The sequence below is a fragment of the Cervus elaphus genome, chromosome 21 (genome assembly GCF_910594005.1).
Source record: "Cervus elaphus chromosome 21, mCerEla1.1, whole genome shotgun sequence".
Taxonomy (NCBI): domain Eukaryota; kingdom Metazoa; phylum Chordata; class Mammalia; order Artiodactyla; family Cervidae; genus Cervus; species Cervus elaphus.
In genome coordinates this window covers 32,168,694-32,183,844 of record NC_057835.1, presented here as the reverse complement: position 1 = coordinate 32,183,844, position 15,151 = coordinate 32,168,694, and the positions used below count along the sequence as shown (strand labels likewise).

The window sequence follows — 15,151 nt, the reverse complement described above, 5'->3', positions numbered from 1 at the left end:
TACCATTGACATTAGTAACACTATTATTAGAATTCATGTCAAATCCTAAAATCAGCTATAAAACCTAACATTTTAATTTTTATTATTTTATCTGAACATTAAAAAGAAATCTTGCAAGAACATCAGAAAGAAATTTGAAGTCAGTACAACTTATTCAATTCTATTAGACAGCCACATAGGTAGACATACTGATTCAGCCCAAAGAATTAATGCTGAGTATTAGTGAAGATAAAAAAACCCATACAAACATACCTACTTAAGAGCAAAGTAGGGGAAAAAAGGAAGAGGATGTTGGTGAGAGTCATTTATGGATTTTCAGTTCCTCCGATGACAGTAAATATTCTGCAGCTTCTTTGTTCTTGATGAAACTAAACAGTCCCTATTGTGTAATGGAACTTAGTTTCTGTCTTGAAGGAATAATTACAGAATAATAATGGGATCACTAAGAAATTTATGAGTGTAAAATAAGTGTCTTTACCATAATACCAAGATATGATGAAGTAAAGGAAGTCAACAGCCCCATCTCATCAAAGCCACTTGAAGGTGTTAATGTCTTCCAAGTGTCAAAACAACGCGACAATTTAGTTAAAAAATAGTCAGATTCCTAGAGTGTGTGCTAACAAAACACATGAAATATATGCTTAAAAGACTAAAGTTTTACATTTAAATAAAAAAGAGAACAGTCTCTTTGGAAGTCTTAAAAAGAATTTCAAAGCATTGCACCATTGCATCCCTCGTTCAGGGGCCAGCTTCACTGCACAAGACAGGAAGTCATGCAGGTCACTGGGCTGAGGAGGGTGCTATGCTAAGGTTTAATGCTTTGTGTTCGCCTTCTTCTGCTCCATGCTTTGTGATCACCTAGAGAGGTGGGATTGCGAGGGGGGTGGAGGAGGTGATGTATACATATAGCTGATTCACTTCATTGTATAACAGAAACTAACATAACATTGTAAAGCAATTATACTTTAATGATTTTTAATTAAAATCTTTTAATTTTATCTTTGAATTTATCTGTGTTTTGTCAGTGAAGTCCCCTGGGACCATGGAGCACGTGCTATAGTTCTGGACTTTTGACTCAGATGACCCTGCCTCCTACCAGCCTCTGTGGGTTCTTTCCAGCCCATCCCTGCATCCTCAGGGCTCTTTAAGCTCTCCCTTGATGCCCCTGTCCAACAACTTTCTCTGTCCTCCTCCACTGATGGGCACGTGTGTGCCCAGAGAGCTGGAGTTAGACATAGGATTTCCTGTGTCTTAGGATGGGGCATGCTAGTAGCTGTCCCAGTCCAAGCAGGCAGGGAGCCCCATGCCCTGCTCACAGGGGACTACCAAACCTTGCATGCACACCTGCAGAGGACCAAGCGTGCCCAAGGGGAAGCTGCAAGCTGTCTCGAATACCTTGGATATAATTGTGGACAACAGCAAAGACCACGAGAAGCCAGCCTGGCACCCTAGTGGGTCCTGGAGGAAGACCAGCCTAGCGCCAAGATGCTCTGCTTCCTGCAGAAATGGGACGCCCCGCGGCATGGTGTGCAGGAACAGAAGGCCGAGAACGGGCAGGTGGTGGGGCTGCAGCTGTGGGGCCAGGCCTGGCAGGCTCTTTGCAGAGAACAGAAGGAGCTGGTGGCCGTGCCGAGGGAGCTGGGTGAGGAGGAGACAGCTGGGCCCCGGAGCAGAAGCCGTCAAGGTCAAGGGCACATGGCCCAGCACGCTGAGCCTGGGCACGCTGCCTTTGAGAGCAGCCAAAGTGGTGCCCAAGCCCAAAGCAGTGATGGAATTTGCTGGAGGTGGAGGCCTGAGCCATCCCCGCTGCCACTCTTTCTTTGGGGCTTCACTGGGGTTACACACGCATTACCTTTGATCCCTCCCTGTTTTCTTCTAACTTGAGGATTCTTGGCTTGCTGCCACTGTGGGAAGCAGCCACCATGTCATCTCTTTTCTGGGTGGGGTCAACACCATCCACCATCCCCCCACCTCCAACACACACACACACACACCAGGTTCCTGAGCACTTCCCAGAATCTGACTTGGGGTGTCTGTTTTCAGTCCCCATCCATTGCCCCTTTGCCTTCCAGTCCAAGGGCCCTTACCATGTCTTCCACACATCCATGAATAAAGTTCCTGCTCTAAACTGTCAGAAAAAAAAAAAAAAAATCCCTGGAGTGGCCTCTCCACTGTGGACTGTGGCAGTGAGCTTGTGCAAAGAAACAGCCCAGGAAGAGAAGTAGCCCATTGCCTGAGGGGGCACAACATCAAACAGCAGATAAAATACACCAGGACAAATCAAGAAAGGGAGTTGTCCGCATCAGTACCCTGTGGCTCTTGTTCAGTCGCTAAGTCATGTCCTACTTCTTGCGACCCCATGGACTGCAGCATGCCAGACTTCCCTTCCCCGCACCATCTCCTGGAGTTTGCTCAAACTCATGTCCATTGAGTCAATGATACCATCCAGACATCTCATTCTTTCTCCCGCTTCTCTATGTGGTGCACCCAAAAAATAAATAACTAAAAATCATTTTTTTAAAAGACTTGGAAAAAATTTTTTCAGAATCACTACCAGAAGAGCCATCTTTAAAAAATAAAAATCTGGAGACTTCTGGGAAGATGAAGTGGACATAATTTTCTCTATTCTTTCCACTAAGTACAACAAAAATCCTTGGACATCATATATATAATAGTGAAAGTGAAAGTCGCCCATTCGTGTCCAACTCTTTGCGACCCCATGGACTCTAGCCTGCCAGGCTCCTCTGTCCATGGGATTTTCAGGGCAAGAACACTGGAGTGAGTTGCCATTTCCTTCTCCAGGGGATCTTCCCAACCCAGGGATCGAATCCTGGTCTCCTGCTTTGCAGGCAGATTCTTTACCAACCGAGCTATGAGGGAAGCCATATATATATACAAAATAAGCATAAGAAATAAGCATAACAAGTATCGAAAAGGTGGAGAGATGACAGCAGACTTGAGACAAGCAAGGACAAGCAGTGTCCTTGAGACCTGAGGGATCGAGGGACGACACACTGGCAAGTTTTCTGGATTTCCTTCTTGTCTCAGACTAGAAACTGAAGAAGCTGACAACCCAGAAACCGAACAGGTACAGACACACAAAAATGTTTCAAGAAAAACCTGCTTTCTCTACCCAAAAGGAAAGGGGCAGCCCACCAAGAAAGAAAACTTTTAGCCAGCAAGAGCTCTACTCTAGCCAAACACTACAGAAAGAAAAAAAAAAAAAGTGAATCCACTCCCATCCATGTCAGCTAAGGTTAAATGAGGCATGGATGACGCTGGATTAGACTTCCATGCTCATAAGGACGTAAGGAGATGCTCCAAACTTCTGCCCAGATGTGTATGCCCAGTCACTCAGATGTGTCTGACTCTTTGCAACCCCATGGACTGTAGCCAATAGGCTCCTCTGTCCATGGGATTTCCCAGGCAAGAATACTGGAGTAGGTTGCCGTCTCCTTCTCCAGGGGATCTTCCTGACCCAGGGACTGAACCTGTGTCTCCTGCATTGGCAAGTGGATTCTTTACCACTGAGCCATCTGGAAACCCCCCTGCCCAAATAGTATCAGAAAAAACCAAAGAGGGAGCCAGGACTTTGGTCTATCTGGTAAAGACAACCCCTTCCCCTCCCACATCATTGAAGACAAAAGGGGAATCCTGAAATTTCACTGCTACCCAGCGCACATGAGATGGTTATTCCTCTCAACACTGGGTTGGCTCAGAAGAAGCCCCATGGAATACAGCAGACCAGCTAAAACAAAAAGTTTAAATAAGATCCAGAGTCTCATTTCATGATACACAAAGGTCCAATTTTCAAGAGAAAGTTATTTGCCAAAGTAAGAACCAGGAAGACCTCAAACTCCACACAAAAATACAGTGAACAGATGCCAAAACTGAGATGCCAGCCGTCTTAAAATGATCTCATCAAGATTTTAGAGCAGCTCTGATAAAAATGTTTCAGTGAAAAATGAACACATTCAAAACAAATGAAAAAATAGACTCAGCGAAGATATAGAAAGCTTCAGCAAAAAAAAAAAAGGAGGCATTAAAAAAATAGACATTTGAATTTATTTTTGGCCATGCCATAGGCATGTGGGATCTTCATTGCCCAACCAGAGATGGAACCTGCGACCCCTGCATTGGGAGCTGGAGTCTTAACTACTGGCCGGCCAGGGAAGTCCCCACAAATAGACATTTTAGAGTTGAAAAGTATAATAGCAAAGCAATAACACCAAAATAAAAAGCCCAATAGATGGATGGACCAAGAGCAGAATGTACAGAACAGAGGAAAGAATCAATGAAATGGAAGATAGAATAATACAAATTACCCAGTCTGAGAAAAGAGTGGAAAAAAATAATAAAGAGAGCCCCAGAAACTTAGGGATTATAAACTAGGTAAACATTCATACCATCAGGGTCTCATTAAGGTCTCATTAGGAGTGAAGAATCAGACTGGGGCAAAAAGTACTCGAAGGGAAAATAATGGCTGAAAAATTTGGCAAGACATATAAATCTACAGATTCGAGAAACTAAAGAAGCCTTAAATGGCATAAACCCAAATATATTTGTGGCAAGACACATCACGCTTGCACTTGTGAGAACTAAAAGCAAGGGGAAAAACTGAAAACAGCCAGAGAAAAAAAGGGCATCTTACATATAGAAGGGAAAGGGTTTGAATCATTTTTCACTCATCAGAAACCATGGAAACCAGAAGAAAATGGTAGAGTGTATTTCAAGTGCTAAAAATAATAATAATAAAAACTCAAGCTAGAATCATATACCCAGTGAAAATAACCTTTAGCAATAAAAAATCAAGACATTCTCAGATAAAGAAAAACTACGAGAATTTATTGCCAGCAGATCTACTCTAAAAGAATGTCTAAAGAAAGTTCTCTAAACAGAAAAGAAATGATTGAAGAAGGAAATTTTGAAATTCAGGAAAGAAGCAAGAACATGATGAGCAAAACTACAGGTAAAATTTTGTTTTCCTTCTTCTTGTGAGGTCTTAAAATTATGTTTGATGATTGAAGAAAAAAAATGTCATATTATCTGATATAGTTCTAAATCTATGTATGGGAAATAGAAATACAATTATATCATAAACAGAGCAGAGTAAAAGAAGGTAAAGTTTCTACAGTTCACTTGAACTAGTAAAATGATGACATCAGGAGACTGTAAGCTATGTAAATATGATTTGAAACCTAGAAAGTGTATGTGCACACACATATATGCATATTTCAGCCTGAAATCATATATATATACACCCCTGGGTCGGGAAGATTCCCCTAGAGGAAGAAATGGCAACCCGCCCCAGTATTCTTGTCCAAAAAATCCCATGGACAGAGGAGCCTGGCAGGCTACATTCCATGAGGTTGCAAAGGAGTCGGATACAACTGAACACAAACATGCCCAGGTGGCTCGGTGGGTAAAGAATATGCCTGCAATGCAGGAAATGCCAGAGAGGTGGGTTCAATCCCTGGGTTGGGAAGATACCCTGGAGGAGGGCATGGCAGCTCACTCCAATATTCTTGCCTGGAGAACCCCAGGGACAGAGGAGCCTGGTGGGCTACAGTCTACAGGTTTGCAAAGAGTTGGACATGAGTGAAACTACTGAGCAGCATAAATATGTATATATGTGTGTGTGTGTATATATATATATATATGTATTTCAAGACTCACTATTTAAGTACAATTATATAGTGAGTCTTGAAATCAAACATATTCCACTCACTTTCTTCTACTCCTGTGGGTGACTTGTATATTACTCTCTCTCTAACATAATGAAATTAAAAAATGGAGTAATGTAATCAGAAAATCCTTGCTCTAGAAATAATCATTTAGTATTTCCCCACAAAGTAATGAGATGAAAATGGCCTTGGTTAAGTCTAAGTCATTGCAAAATTGCCATAAGCAAACCAGGAAGAGGAATTTTTTTAGACAATATGCTCTGGTCATGAAAGGGTTACTGCACATCTTTTAAAAACCTAGTTCATATGCTTATCTACTTCCCAAAGACCTTTGCATTCTAGTATTTTAATATATGCCTTGGGTGTTTATTAATAGGCACTTTGGAAAATCATTCAGGCCACTGGCTTCCTTCATTTTAGTGACGGGAAATAGTAATTTGCTAAATAGCAACTCATTAATGTGAAAGAGTTAATGGAAAGACTATGTTATGCATTTTGATAATCTGCTTCAATAAATATAAGCACATAATGATGATTATTTAGAAATATAAGCAGCAACAGTAAATCTAAATAAAGCCATTATTTACAAAGTTATGGCCAGTAATATTTTCCCATATATTGTTAGGATGAAAATGATTTTCTTGTCTTTTTATTCTAGATTGTTGATCATTTATAATTAAGGAGAAAAGAAAAGCATTTCCGAGGAAGTCCAAAGAGAAGAACATGGACTAAGGATGACGATAGCTGTTCTTTGCCCTTGAAACCGTTCTGGGTGTTATGACGTGATCTCTTTTCCCTTTCTGTTTACTTTACTCACAAGATAAAACATTCTTGGCATCACAGCATTGGTGGGTCTCCTCTGCTTTTGCTGCATAACTAGTTTCCTGGTGAAAAGGGATGTGAAATATTGCAGGGGTGAGGGAGACATACAGCAAGACGATTTCTTCCCTTTTCTTTCCTGGAGCTAATCTGAATGAAGACTCAGAGGCGAGAGGAAGAAGAGGAGCTACCAAAAACAGGCAGAGAGAGAAAGAAAGTGAGCAGATGAGAAGTACAGACACCAAAAGTATCTTGGGACAAAAATGAGAAGAAGCTGAAGATTTGTCATTTTCACTGTTACCATTTTCTGTTGTATTTTAAATCTTGGAGCTTTTGTGGAGGAGGTACACACACTTTTCATATAATGACTTAGAGAAAATGTGTTAGTTTAATATACCTGTTCCTCACTGGACTTTTTTAGTCCATCTTTTCCTTAGTACTAAAAAGACTCAGGCAAAAGAAACAGAACTCTCTATAGGTGCAGTAGTGAATTCTAATTATTTTTCAAGTTTATTCAGTTATTTTAGCCATGGAATAGCTATGTATTTGTATCCATCTTTGAATTGAATGTAGAGTCTTTCTTTCAGTTTTCACTGATTTGCCTAATTTACCACTCTTTGAGATTTCTGGAGTCCTTTTTCATACTCTTAGGGTCTGGGGTTTGCTTCCAACAAGAGTGTTTCTCAATCTAGCAGAAGTTAGCCATTGGTCAATAACCGTGGCTCAGTCATGGAATGATTTGTCCTTGGTGATGAAGCCTTAGCCCCTATCACAGTCATTTCAATCATATGCAGGGCTTAGAATGTCATCAAACATCCTCTGATGCTCTGTGGACAGCCCTCAACCACTTGCTCAAAACAATCTGGTCATCTAAGTTGCTTCCGTGTCCTGGCTATTGTAAATAGGGTTGCAAAGAACATTGATGTACATGTGTCTCTTTCAATTCTGATTTCCTCAGGGTATATGCCCAGTAGTGGGGTTGCTGGGTCTATGGTAGTTTTATTCCTAGTTTTTTTAAGGAATCTCCATACTCTTCTCCATAGTGGCTGTATCAGTTTGCATTCCCACCAGGAGTGTAAGAAGGTTCTCTTTCCTCCATACCCTCTCTGGCATTTATTGTTTGTAGGCTTTTTGATGATGGCCATTCTAACTAGTGTGAGATGATACCTCATTGTATTTTTAACTCGTATTTCTCTAATAATGAACAATGTTGAGCATCTTTTCATGTGTTTATTCACCATCTGTATGTCTTCTTTGGAGAAATGTTTGTTTAGGTCTTCTGCCCACTTTTTGATTGGGTTGCTTGTTTTTCCAGTATTGAGCTGCACAAGCTGCTTGTATATTTTGGAGATTAATTCTTTGTCAGTTGTTTCATTTGCTATTATTTTCTCCCCATTCTGCGGGTTGTCTTTTCACCTTGCTTATAGATTCCTTCATTGTGCAAAAGTTTCTGAGTTTAATTAGGTCCCATTTTTTAATTTTTGTATTTATTTCCACTACTCTAGGAGGTGGGTCATAAAGGATCTTGCTGTGATTTATGTCAGGGAGTGTTCTGCCTATGCTTTCCTCTAAGAATTTTATAGTTTCTGGTCTTAAAGTAATTATCCTTCAATTAAAATAAATAAGTAAATTATTAAAAAAAAAAACAACAACAGTGAGCCTAGTGATGGCTAGTCAGCAGCATCACTGAGTGTGAGACAAACTTCTGAAAAGAGACTGTATTTAAATTCTTTGCTGATGCTTCACAGAGGTTGGATGTTCATAGCTTGGGCTCCACTGACCCCTAGGACTGAAGGAAACTGGTAGAGATACTCTGCAAGGAAAAGACAAGAAATATATTTGCTTCCTCAAAGAGTCCTTGGAGAAGACAGGAAGGTCTGGTGGGAATTTACAACACTTAAAAATCTGCTTTTTGCCTCTCTCTCTAGGAGGGCCTAGGCCAGGCAGGCTCTAGACCCATTTCTTTTCCTTTTGCACTCTGCTCTGTGCCAGGAGGCTCAGCCACATGGGCTGCATCCATTGACTCCTTCCACAAAGATGAATAGCTATGTTCAGCTAATGGGGAGCCTTGACAAGACAAGGAAAGAGAAAAATGAGGTTGGAATATCTACTCCCCCTGGTTCTCTCCTTAAGTTGCCTTTTTAAAAAAAATTTGAGTGTAATTGCCTTGGGCTTCCCTGGTGGTTCAGTGGTAAAGAATCTGCCTGCAATACAGGAGATCCAGGTTCGATCCCTGGGTCGGGAAGATTCCCTGGAAAAGGAAATGGCAACCCACTCCAGCATTCTTGCCCGGGAAATTCCATGGACAGAGGAGCCTGGTGGGTTACAGTCCATGGGGTTGCAAAAGAGTCAGAGACAATGTAGTCACTAAACAAAGCAACAACAGAATTGCTTTATAAAGGTATGTTCGTTTCTGCATAGTGAATCGGCCACATGTATACATATATCATCTCCGTCTTGAGTCTCTCTCCCACTGGAAGATCACTCCTCTTTTCACACATATCTAAGTGTTCTTCTATATTTCAGGAATTCCTTTTATTTATGATTCCTCTGGACTAGGTGTAAGCACAGCCCAGTACTGTTAGCCTCAGTTTCTTTAACCAGGGTTTCCCCCTCCCTTACGCTTTCCCTACCTTCTGCACACAACTTGTGAATAGTCCTTTGAAAATAGATCCTCTTCGAATTAGACTAATGTGGGTGTTATCTCTTTCCTGTTGAAATCCTAGTTGATACCTAGTCAATAATTAATAGTTAATATGTATTATCTGTTAATTCTTCTAAAAAACTTCTGGGTATTGACTCATTAAATCCTCCCAATAGCACGTTATCAGGAGGTATTATTATTATCCCCATCTTGCAGCTGCAGAGAGGATGAACCACATGCCACAGTGCCCAACAAGAAAATGGTGGGATATGATTTGCAGCAAAGCATTGTGTCTCCAGAGCTTGGACTCTGCATAAATGCCCCATGGGTGAGGGCATCCAGAAAGGCATGAGGATTGTAGGTATACTGTTCCTTCAAAAGTACTGAGTATGATCATTTACATTTTTTGCTAATTTAATCTATAAAGAGTTACCTCATTTAATTTGCATTTGGTTGATTAATGATGAATATTTATTTCCGTATGTTATCCCTAGCTATTTGTCCTCAAAAGAGATTGTCTTTTTGCGGTCTTTGACTGTTTATCTACTGAGGTCTTTGGGTACTTCTGCTATTTTATGAGGTCTTTATGTAGTGGTAGTTATATGCATTGCAGTTTTTATTCTCTCTTCAGACACAGAAATTTATATATGCTTTCCTTATAAATTTAATTCATTTAGAAAAGATTGTTTATTAACAAAGAAAAATGGGGTCATTGAAATATGTTTAATAAATGTATAGAAGGAAAGGAAATAAAATAAACTCCTTTAAAATCATGCAATCAGAGATAGCACTGTTGCCAATTTGAGCTACTTCAGTGTAATCTTTATTTAATGTTTATAAATGATGGTTTAACCTGTACACTATTCTAAAACTTTTAAACTGTGAATATTTTTCTGTTTCTGCATATTTTGATGTATGTTATCTGATTTTATTTTCATATATAAAATGTGTAATGACAATAAAATGCATACTTTAAAACGTTCAACTAATAAAAATATTTCCCTCTCATCACTGCCACACTCTGCATACTCATAAGAGTTTGTTGTATGACCTCAAAAATCTCTTTTTATGTACTTATAAACACATACATTTTCGTATAGGCATATTGTTGGTTTCACTCACTTTCTACTTTTGGATATTTATGTTATTTCCTAAATTTTGTTGTTATATGGAAACCCAAGATATAGGGACACCGTATTTGAGATAAAAATTGATCAAAAGTTCAGACAAACTACAACTTTTTGTGGGATACTTAAGTCAGACTACATTTTCCTCCAGAATTCTCCAAAGAGAATATAGTAAACTAATGAGCCACATCTAGTATCACATACTAACAGCAAACAGAAATTTGCTTTTCTAATAGCTGTATCACATTATTAAAAAATATATAGTTTATTGTAGAACGTGTAAAAACTAAATATAAAGAAATCTAAAGAAAATTTAAATTCCTCATAATTCTCTTTACTCCCAAATAGTCATGTTTCTCATTTTAATGTAAATTCATGCATAATATTTTGCTCTTGTGGAAAGATCACATTTTATTATCAATCATTCAAAGTCTGGCACAAATTATGCATTCATTCAACAAAAATTATTTATTGATCAGCTGCTATGCATCAGTCAAGACAGCAATTAAAACTGACCAAGAGGGACAGAGTCAGAGTGGAGTGGGGCATGCTATTTTATGGTGAGTAGTCAGAGAAGATTTCCCTAATAAAGTGACAGTTGAGCGGAAAACTGAATCAAAGGAGAAAGGACCTTTGTGACTATTTGGGGGAAGAACATTCCAGTCAGAGGGAAAATCTGAAAATCTTGAGGTTTGGGCAGGAAATGCTTGCATCTTACAGGAAATGCAAAGAGGCCAGTATGAAGTGAAGTGAAAGTTGCTCAGTCGTGTCTGACTCTTTGCCACCCCATGGACTATACAGTCCATGGAATTCTCCAGGCCAGAATACTGGAGTGGGTAGCCTTTCCCTTCTCCAGGGATCTTCCCAACCCAGGGATCGAACCCAGGTCTCACGCATTGAAGGCGGATTCTTTACCAGCTGAGCCACAGGGAAGCCTAAGAATATTGCAGTGGTTAGCTTATCCCTTCTCTAGCGGATCTGAAGGTCAGGGAGGGGTTGAAGTCTGAGGACTCCAAGCGTGTGGGCCCCTGCAAGGCCTTGGGCTTTTATTTTGAGGGAGATGAGAAGACATGGGAAAATTTTGAGCAAGGGAGTGAAATTCTCTGACATTTCCAGCTGTGGTTATGAGAACTGATCCCAGAAGGTGAGGTGGAGGGTGGGCAGGGCGAGTGAAACCTGGGGTTCTAATTACAAGTGAGAGCTTTTTGATGTCTCAGAAAAGGGGGAGCTAATGCTTGGAAGGGGTAGTGAGGATTAGCTGAGTGCCTCTACAGCAGCGCCCCTTCTTGGCACCAGGGACCACTTTCATTGAAGACAACTTTTCCATGAAACAGGATGGGGGGATACTTTCTGGATCATACAAGAGCCTTACATTTGTTGTGCACTTTGTTTCCATTATTATTACATCAGCTCCTCCTCAGATCATTGGACATTAGATCCCAGAGTTTGGGGACCCCTGCTCTAGAGTTCTAGCTTATTAGTCTTTATATTCCTGGTGTCATTAGCCTAGGGCTTGAAACGATGCTCTGCCATGCATGCATGTGTGCTAAGTTACCACAGTCGTGTCTGACTCCTTGTGACCTTGAGGTCTGTAACCTGCCAGGCTCTTCCAGGGGATATTCCTGACCCAGGGATCGAACCCTTGTCTCTTATGTCTCCTGCGCTGGCAGGCATGTTCTTCACCACTAGTGCCACCTGGGAAGCCTCTGTCTTCCTCCAGTGCTCCTTTATTGAAAGAATTCCTTCACTGGACATCAAAGGTCATTTCCAGCCCAGAGGTCTCTCCTCTCTGTCATTGTCTCTCTACTCAAGGTCACTTGTTTTCTGAATCTGTCTGAGACACTCCTCCTTCCCACACGCCTTTTCTGTGAACAACTCTCTACTTTTTTGAGACCCAGTGAGTACTGAACCTCCATATGTTGATTCCACGGATACTCACTGAGCACCTCATCCCCCATGAACACTCTTTCAGGCTGCAGTAATCTATCAGTAGGTAGTAGGCCAAAGTGCCGATCCTCAGGGCATTCTAGCAGGAGAAGAGAGAAACATAAAATATTAATAAACAGTAGGATGTGCTGGAAGGCGAGAAGACGAAAACACAGCTGGAACCAGGCTTAGCGCTGGCGGCCAGGGTGCCTGTGTGACAACCATAAAGGACCATGCAGGTGAAAGTGTTAGTCACTCAGTCATGTCTGATTCTTTGTGACCTCCTGGGCTATACCTCTGTCCATGGGATTCTGTAGGGAAGAATACTGTAGTGGTTTACCATTCCCTTCTTCAGGGGATCTTCCCAACCCAGGGATCGAACCCAGGTCTCCTGCATTGCAGGCAGATTCTTTACCACCCAAGCCACCGGGGGAGTCCATGCAGAATCACAATAAAACGACTAGACGTGCTTCTTCCGACATTTCCACCAACAGCTCTCCGTCAATCATTCAAACAGTTCTGTGTTTCTCTTCACTATTTCTTTTCAATTCATTTCTTCAAAGGTATTCCTGATATTGTTACTGATCAGGGTTCTTAGACTGTTTAACCAATAGGAATGGAGAAGAGGCCAGATGAAAAATTCACGCCGTGCATTTTTGGGACGAGGGTGCAAAAACAACAACAGGTACCCTTGATTGCTCCATGCAGGATGACGGTAGAGTGGTGTGAGCTGGTACCTTACATGACCTTGGGTTGGGCTGGAGGGGTGGCTTAGGGTCTTAGGGGTGGCTGGGTCACCCCCTCAGTGGTGCTCTGCGCAGGTATCACCCACAGTTCCCTGGTTTTGCTCCTGGCACCTCAAACCTGGCAGCTGAGCTTTTGGTCTTTTTGCATCCTGTTGTTCAAAATTTGCCCCAACTGCTCATGCATGCAGTTATTTTTAGTCCCTTACTGTTTCTTTGTATTCTGTTGCTCAAGGAGACTTTGTCAAGAAGCAAAGGGGTCCTGGGTCCCAGGTGCCAGGTTGTCTCACTATTAACTTTCCAAAACAATGGGAAAATCTTTACTAGTTTGAAGACTTATAATACACACGTTTATGTAGCATTGTGTATCATTTACCAAGTGCTTTCATACTGAAAAAAATACTCATGTGCCCTCATATCATTGTTATATTAGATATCATTTCCCTATTTTACAAATAAAGATATTAAGATAAAGGCACAAGATTTTATACAAAAATGTAAATGACAGAGCAGAAATATAACCCAGCTTTTAGAGAAAAAAGAATATTCTTGAAAATTATATCCTATGGTAATATTTAATATAAATGATTTGGGGGACTTTGAGTCATCATTCCATTGATGCATATAGCATACATGTATTGTGAGCATGAACTAAAATCAAGAGAAGCAATACTCATGAACAGTTGATTGTTTATTACCAACTGTATACTTTGGACCAGAAATCTTCAGTTCAGTTCAGTTCAGTTCAGTTCACTCAGTCGTGTCCGACTCTTTGCAACCCCATGGATTGCAGCACACCAGGCTTCCCTGTCCATCACCAACTCCCAGAGCTTGCTCAGACTCATGTCCATCGAGTCAGTGATGCCATTCAATCAGCTCATCCAGAAATCTTAGGGTTCACAAAGTTCAATTCGTTAAAAGAAATTTGCTCTCTTTGTGTTATGTGTATTGATACAAAAAATTTTCCACTAGAAGCCTATTTGTTGATTGTGATTATTTTGGCCTCATTATGAGATCATTTGATTTCATAATAATAAGAGAAAATGTGTTTTTTTTTTTTTAAGGTCAGGAATGAAGGATATTGCATGGATGGGAATAAGAAGAAAATAGACTCATTTTTCATGCAGTTGACCTAGAGAGGGCCTGCTTGCTTACTGCGGGTCACCTGCACAATTGCACCTTAGCCCCCTTACCACAGAAATAAGCTAGCTTCTTCCTAGAGAAGAAGGCACCCTTTGGAGTCTCAAATTAATCATCATTGGGAAATTCAATCTTAACCTACAGTATCCTTTTCTTTGTACCATTCTTCCTATTTTGCTCTAGTATTTTATTTATTTATTATTGAGGTATAGTTGATGTACAATATTATATAATTTTCAGATGTTCAGCTTACTGATTCACAATTTTTAGAGGTTATACTCCATTTATAGTTATTATAAAATATTGGCTAGTGGCTCAGTGGTAACAAACCTGTTTGTGATGCAGGAGCTGCAAGTTCAATCCCTGGGTCAGGAAGATCCCCTGGAGGAACAAATGGCAACCCACTCCAGCATTCTTGCCTGGAAAATCCCATTGACAGAGAAGCCTGGCAGGTTACAGTCCACAGGATCACAAAGAGTCAGACACAACCTAGGGACTAAACCACCACCACCATACCCCCTGCACTATACAATATAGTCTCATAGCTGATTTATTTTCTTGCTCTAGTATTTTAAACTGGTTCTTGGTATGTTGCTCTTGCCTCTATTGTAGAATCATGGGTCTTAAACATGCTGAATGTGAGCATGAAAGTATTTGTTTAATAAATTAATGTTAATACAATGGAGAAAATTTTTTCATATGGTCTGAACAGCAAAGAATAAATCCCTGACCTCTCTCTCACTTTCATTTTTCACAGGAAGATCACGTCGTGCTCTAGGGAAGGAATTCTAAATTAGCCTGTTCTACTCTGCCTTCCAACACCATGGTTGATGCAGGGCTTGCCCAGGAGAACATGGAAAAGTGACAGGCATAGTGTGATTGTACAATAAAAATCAAAGAGACAGCCTCCTTCTGATACCACCATGGTCTCCTACACATTCCAAAGCAGTTTTAACATGCTAAATCTGTCTTTCTTCAAATTCTAATATCATCCTAGTGGGTCATTTATTGGAGTAATTGCCCTATCTTTTCCTACTGTGATATGATAGGAAATGTTTAGTTTTCCAA

General features: G+C 40.6%; 1 protein-coding gene across 1 annotated transcript in view; it reads left to right on the top strand.

Annotated features, from left to right (window-relative positions):
* LOC122678934 (cytochrome P450 7B1) overlaps positions 1 to 14,876 on the top strand; it is a 735,200-nt gene extending 720,324 nt beyond the window's left edge. Inside the window, exon 8 of the mRNA XM_043879091.1 lies at positions 14,841 to 14,876. Coding sequence (XP_043735026.1) covers positions 14,841 to 14,861 — 21 coding nt within the window. The 3' untranslated portion in view covers positions 14,862 to 14,876. The remainder of the gene's footprint in view (positions 1 to 14,840) is intronic.
* The last annotated feature ends 275 nt before the right edge of the window (positions 14,877 to 15,151 follow it).